The 6,342-nt window shown below is 40.9% G+C and overlaps 1 protein-coding gene across 5 annotated transcripts; it reads right to left on the bottom strand.

The window, feature by feature from the left end:
• Positions 1-1,937: 1,937 nt before the first annotated feature.
• On the bottom strand, positions 1,938-5,470 carry LOC148039047 (uncharacterized). 5 transcript variants are annotated; one of them, XM_087674924.1, is made up of 6 exons: positions 5,321-5,470; positions 5,001-5,184; positions 3,881-4,348; positions 3,599-3,754; positions 2,735-2,889; positions 1,940-2,644 (listed from the first exon to the last, which is right to left on the bottom strand). In XM_087674924.1, the coding sequence occupies exons 3-6, from the start codon at positions 4,231-4,233 to the stop codon at positions 2,211-2,213; spliced, it is 1,098 nt and encodes a 365-aa protein (XP_087531050.1). In that variant the 5' UTR covers positions 4,234-4,348; positions 5,001-5,184; positions 5,321-5,470; the 3' UTR covers positions 1,940-2,210. The 5 variants fall into 5 exon arrangements, with proteins under 5 accessions (XP_087531051.1, XP_087531053.1, XP_087531050.1 ...); XM_087674925.1 differs by lacking the exon at positions 5,321-5,470 and having other exon boundaries at positions 1,938-2,644; positions 3,881-4,238; positions 5,001-5,302; XM_087674927.1 differs by lacking the exon at positions 5,321-5,470 and having other exon boundaries at positions 1,938-2,644; positions 3,881-4,235; positions 5,001-5,302.
• Positions 5,471-6,342: the final 872 nt, after the last annotated feature.

The raw sequence follows: 6,342 nt of genomic DNA, 5'->3' as shown, positions 1-6,342 counted from the left end.
TCTGCTATTCGGTTGTACTTGGCCACATGTAAAGGACTAGACACTGCCATTGCTTAAGGCAATAGGTAAGACCTTTCTATAATGGCCATGGCCCATGCAAATGTAAGGCCTCAAATTTACAAGTTTGATGGAAAAGATTTCCATCCCTGACAAGTTTTGATAAAATATAAAATGATGGAACAAGGCTACTGGCTCTTCATAAAAGGAACCAAAGTGATTGACCCATCCAATCCCCTTGATGTAGAAGATTATGAAAGAGCTCAAGCCATCATCATTCTTCATTTAGATGAATCTTTTTAACTCATCATATTGACCAACTCTCCACTGCCAAGGAGAAGTGGAATGAACTTGAAAGGCTTTACGATGGTACAAAGAAGAATTCCAAGATCTTTCTAAAAATTGAGTTTTTGAGCTTGGAGTATAAATAGAGAGAAGATCTCATTGATTTTATTTCACATATGAAGGGGCTTATGACACAGTTGGCCTTCGTTCAAGCACCCATTCATGATGAAGATACCATTGCAATCCTTCTGAAGTCTTTGAAAAATGTATTTTCAACCTTTGTGACTACCCTAACTAATATCCCAAACCCAACCTTGGCAAATACCATCCAATCATGCCTGGATAAAAAAAAGAGAAACCATACTGAAGAGACTTCAACATTTACTTTCCATAAGCAAGTGTTAGTCCATACAGCTTCTACTAAGTGCTCCTTCTATCACAAAAAAGAATATACTGTGAGCAATTGGTGGAAGAAATATCCTAATAAAATGAAGTGCAATAAATGTAAAAAGACCAAGCATATCACCAGTAAGTGTCCCAATGTTCCAGAAGTATCTAAGGAATTAAATGCCAACTTTGCCTCCCAATCCACACATGACCAACTCTTTTGAGTCTTATAACACTCTCTACTTATGACATTCTTTTGTAGCCTGATTTATAAAGGCATCCCATTGTAGATTAAGGGGGGAATATCCTATCATGCTTTATCCAATGCCACCTGGCATTGAGGGGGGGTGTTGAGAAATAAGCATGGAAACTCTCTTTATACAAGAGAGGATAAGGATAGCTAGGTGTAAATGGATTGGAGAACAAGGGAACAAAGGAAAACCCTAACCCTAACTCCTCCATAGGCTATATATAAACATCCTAAAGTACACACTCAATGATGAGGAGAGTGTACTAGTTGTACCTTGAACAACTGACTAAGCAAGATCTTATTCTTGTACTTGAGCTCTCTCTCTCCCTCTTATGCACATACTCTCATGCTTCCAACTCTAATCTTCAACAATTCAAAGAATGACAATAGTGGGAGTTTTGATGAACACTCAATGATAAGGAGAATATACTAGTTGTACCTTGAACAACTAAGCAAGATCTTTCTTGTACTAGAGCCCTCTCTCTCCCTCTTGCGCACACTCTCATACCTCCAACCCTAATCTTCAATAGTTCAAAGAATGACAAGTGGGAGTATTGATGAAGATTTTGAAATGCAAACTTTGAAATACAGTTCCCCATGGGAGAAAATAGCTATATTTTCCCTCCTTTCAACCATTAATGCATTTGGTTGTAGAAATATCCTCTTTTCAAGGGACTTCAATAACATTCAATGTAAACATGGACATTTCATGGAGCAATTTTCCTAACAAACTTATCTTTAACCAATGTAAAGAAAGGCAAGTTCCCAAAGTGACCAAAATTTGATGTTCAAAAACTATATGAAAAGCCAGTTCTATAACTAAAATACAAAGAAAATTGCTGATATTGTTAAGAACACAACAAAATTCCAACCTATATAAAATACTAAAATGCCCTTACTTGGTGCAAATACACTAAAAATGCCATCTTTTATTAGAACTGTTAATATGAAGAATTAAAAACATTACATTGCCCTGCCCTCATTCTCATTGGGTGCACATGCATTAAAGTGAATTTTTTGAGTGGTTTTGAAAATTTACTGATACTGTATGCATGTCGGAGTTTGGTAATAAGCTCCTGACCTCTCATGCCTGATGTTAGGCACAGATACACCCTCCTTGATAATGTGGCATAAACTCCCAAATTATACTCTCTCCTTAGTACTGTAGCATAGACTTCCAAAATATAGTGTTTACACATTTCCAGATCCATCCAATGTTAGACCACATCTTTCAGCAAATGTGCTAGATTTTAATATACACAATTACATTGTCTACATATTTCCACATTTATCAAATGGCAAGACCATGTTTGTCATACAATACACTCATTTCCAAGTTTCCTTTGCGGTCCTCTTCCTTTGTGGAAGAATTTAGAAGAGGAAAGAATTGTGAACCAATTACTTGGCATGCCAATCTGTTGAGATGACCAAATAGGAGTCCAGGCTTGAGCCATCTAATAAGGTCCAGACTTGAGAAAGAATGAGGCAGTAAAGATATAGGTACATTTTGAAGCAAGAGCTGTGTGCCTGACACATCCTTGTATAAGCTCTGAGTTGATGCTATGGTGAGACATTGATGGGCAGCGGCTGGAAAACCTGGCATCCAACTAGATTTCATTCGGCTGAACGTATATACAGACACCGCAGAGCATCTGCATCGAACTTGGCAGTTATGGATGGGACAAAGTAAGGGGCAATCACCAAAAATGCCATGAAAAGAGTGAACTGCATTGAAAACATCAGACAGCCATAGGTCATTCTCAGCCATAGAATCTTAAACAACTACAAATGCATTAGGGAATGGACGAGTCTTACAAGCATTGGGAACGTTAGAAAGTGCCAGACTGGCCAAAGTGCATAAAGGAGCCTGCACAAAACAAAAACTAGACATTAGCATAACTAGAACTTTTGCTGACCTTGTTATGCCTTTGTGTTTCAAGATTCCAAAAAGTCCCACAAGCAATAGATTACTGCACAAAAGCCATCAGCAGCAATGTAAGATATACTAGATCTTCCAAATAACTTGCCCAAACAAGGTAAATCTGCGATTAACAGAGACTTTTGCCCAATAAATCTGGGTTTGTGGCTGATCTAGATCTAAACACTTTTGAGTCTAGCAAGCAAACACAAGTAAGAACCAGCAAGATGAATACAAGGGGAGGGCCAAAGGTTGAATTCCCATGAGCCACATGTGCACTGATGGTTCACACCTGCCTTGCGTTGCCAGTCTCAGATTTACACAGGCAATTGTCAATCACAATTTGTGCAGAGGAACCCAGCCAAAGCAAAAATTGTGCACAAGGGCTGAGTCTCTTCCAAGCCACTAACGTGCTCAAGATTGTGGAGTGGAGCTACCTGTGCACACACACACACAAACAAGAAAGGGACATCTGCCAAAAGAAAAAAGCTTATTTCTTGTAGATCCTTACATAAAGAGCCAGTAGGTATTCTCAAATGGGAGACAAGTTCATCTCCACCATTTGATCTTCAATTTGCAGAGAAGCCCATGTATGCAATGCAACAGTTCACAAACATTTTTACTATCTGACGACTTAGAGGGAAAAACATATGCAAGTCCTGGAACCTGGAAGGGAAATTATGGAAGCAACAGCTATCTGAAATTAACCTAACAAACGTGCAACAGGATTAAGAAATGAGTTCATTTGGAAAAGGGCTTACAGCATGAAGGCCATCAATCCAAGGGCTGTTGCAGCAGGAATGGCCCCAGAGGTGATGACTTCAACCCTGTCTTTCCCTGTTCGCATGCGAAATGCTAGGTAGATGAAAATGCCAAGATCCACCATGGCACATACCAGTCCCAGATTGAGAGGTGTTCTGCTCAATTTATCAACAGACGATGGAATACGTCAGAGACTTAAACAAATGAGCAGAGCAGGGAAGGAAAAAAGGGCCAATTGCACTACATGACAGAGAACAAGACAAGAAATAGGGACAACATACCTCCGGATGCGTGTGTCAGTGAGAAGCAGGGTAACAAGATTCGACCGGAAATCGCCATAATAGATTATGAAAGCAGCGGATGCGATCCAGAGAAGATTTTCAAGGCGGAGGCGCCACAGAGATGTGGAGAAGGAAGGAGAGGGAGAGGAAGATGGTGATGGAGATCGGGAAGACGCAAGAAAAGAAGGAGAAGAGCAAAAAGAAGAGGGAGAGGAAGAGGAAGATGAGGGTGAGTCCAGGAATTCCAGACTGTGTGGCTGCTGAGACTCAAGCTCCACAGGATGATGGCCAGATGGAGACCCATACACAACCTGCGAGAGGCTGGACCTTTGCCGCACCTTCAGAAGTGACATTGCTGCTGAAGGCGAAAGGTACAAGATGATAGCAATTCTCTGTTAAACTGAGAATGTATGTACACAGAGGAATGCCATAGCCAAGATCACAAAACGAGATGAAACAAGATTCGTCCTGCACACAGACGAAATCCAAACATGCTGTCACAAGAAGTTTTGGACTTGATTGGCATGTCGTGAATTTAGACAACATCATGAGCTTCTGCAAGGGACGAACTGCATATCCGCCCAGGCGCGGTTGGGGGCAGGGGACTGCTGGCCAGGGGTGCGGCACCTAGCCAGGTATACCGTGCTCCCGAGTAGAAGCTCATGATGTTGAACGATGTACCCCGGACCCGCAGCCCCTCCCCCCAACCACACCTAACCGTGAATGCGGTGCCTCCCAGTTAGAAACTCATGCGTAAGAAGCTCATGATGTTGGAAGTTGAACTCTGTAGGGAAAAACACGGGAAAAGATCCCCTTCTCGTGTGAGTCACCCCCATAACTTGTAAGCACAGTAATCTTGTCTTTTGATTCCGATATAAGAGATCAAGTGCATTGCAGATTTGGCATGCAGTTGTGATTTCACCTATTCTGGTTTGAAAGATCAAGTGCATTGCAGATTTGGTATGTGCTGCTGCAGATGATGCATTTCCCAGGAGCAAATTTACAAATCTTTATGAACATGCCATGGCAATGTGCCGTGAATTGAACAATGCACAGGTACATGCACAAGAATCGAGACACTCCAGGCCTAGAAAACAACTCTTGGTGAGCAGATCGATACCTTCTTCTTTCTGCTGATCGACCGATGGAGAGCAATGTATGCTTGCCCTAATTCCCCCTTCGCAGCTCACATGCGAGGCCCAATGAGTCTTCTTGCTGCACACGAGGTCTACCAAACGGGAAAGGGATCGCAGATATTTTGCTACGCGAGAATGGTGTTTGGAATCTCTTTTGGTTGGAAAGGACTGACAAGGGCAGAAGAGACGATTCTGAGACGAAGATATTTTGTTCACCAAGAAGAACAAGAGCAAAGGACAGCGCAGAAGAAGAAGAAGAAGAAGAAGAAACACCACTGGGAGAACATGAAGCAGTAAGTAGTACCTGAATTCTGACGATGACGATGATGGTTGGAGAAATTCTTTTGGGAATCTTTCCAGCTCTGCAAATCTTGGACTTTTTCGTCTACAGAACTTTTCTTCTAGAGCCTATACGATTTACAAATAGCTTCACCTTTGGACAATGACTAGGTTTTCCTTCACATCTTGCAAGGTGCCCGGGTCTTCTTATAAGTGACATAACCCTAGATTTTAAACTTAGAGAACCTTATCTTTTAATATTTTTCGTTTTCCCAAGCCTACCAATCTTCTTCTATTAACGGAAAGCTTAGCTTTGGCAAATAAGGGACTTTGGAGTTCAGCCACATGGCAATCTTACAAATTTTTAATGTTTGAAATGTTTTTTTCTCTCTGTCTCCTCTCCAGTGGTTTTGAAATGTTTTTTTCTCTCTGTCTCCTCTCCAGTGGTTTTGAAGTAGAAGAGAGGGCTTCCGAAGCTAACCTTAGATCTTGGCACCATGGACTCGAGACCTATCCACCCAAGGGAAACACATCTCTCTCTCTCTCTCTCTCTCTCTCTCTCTCTCTCTCTCTCTCTCCTAAAGGAGGGCTACTAATATGATGATTGTTTGAGAGCTCTTGTAAAAAAGTCTTGACAATATCTAAGCTATCCTTAACTACAAGTTCACTAGGCTCCTTAAACAATTTATGAGGAGACAAAAAGACACCTGAATTGAGATGCTAAGAAAGTGTATCATCATATGTGACATAATTAGATGTGAATAAGATCAACACATTGGAAAAATCAATCTCTAAACTCTTTGTTATGGATTTCTACATACCCAAGATTGATGCCTTCTTAATCTCTCACATGAAAGAATGCTTGAATCATTGATATGTTTGTTAATGACTTGAGCATTCTTCCCCAAATTTGGTAACCTTGAATTTGTTGAAATTTTTACAAGCCTTAGCTACATCCTACTTCTTCCCACTTTTGTACTCATGTTGATGCTATTATAGGGCTTCTCTCATGTGATATTTGGGTACACTCTAATTCAACTAGGTTTG

This window comes from Lygodium microphyllum, chromosome 3 (assembly GCF_053477565.2).
Source record: "Lygodium microphyllum isolate KBCC chromosome 3, Lygodium_microphyllum_v1.1.10, whole genome shotgun sequence".
Taxonomy (NCBI): domain Eukaryota; kingdom Viridiplantae; phylum Streptophyta; class Polypodiopsida; order Schizaeales; family Lygodiaceae; genus Lygodium; species Lygodium microphyllum.
Note: the sequence above shows the minus strand (reverse complement) of the source record. Positions and strands in the feature narration are given on the sequence as shown.

Bases quoted from the DNA above. Each gene is read 5' to 3' on its own strand.
- LOC148039047 (XM_087674924.1), bottom strand. From the start codon at position 4,233: ATGTCACTTCTGAAGGTGCGGCAAAGGTCCAGCCTCTCGCAGGTTGTG. The intron at 2,890-3,598 runs GTAAGCCCTTTT...GCTTTTGTGCAG, and splicing joins GGATTGATGGCCTTCATGCT to TAATCTATTGCTTGTGGGAC. The intron at 2,645-2,734 runs GTAAGACTCGTC...TTTTCAATGCAG, and splicing joins TTCTAACGTTCCCAATGCTT to TTCACTCTTTTCATGGCATT.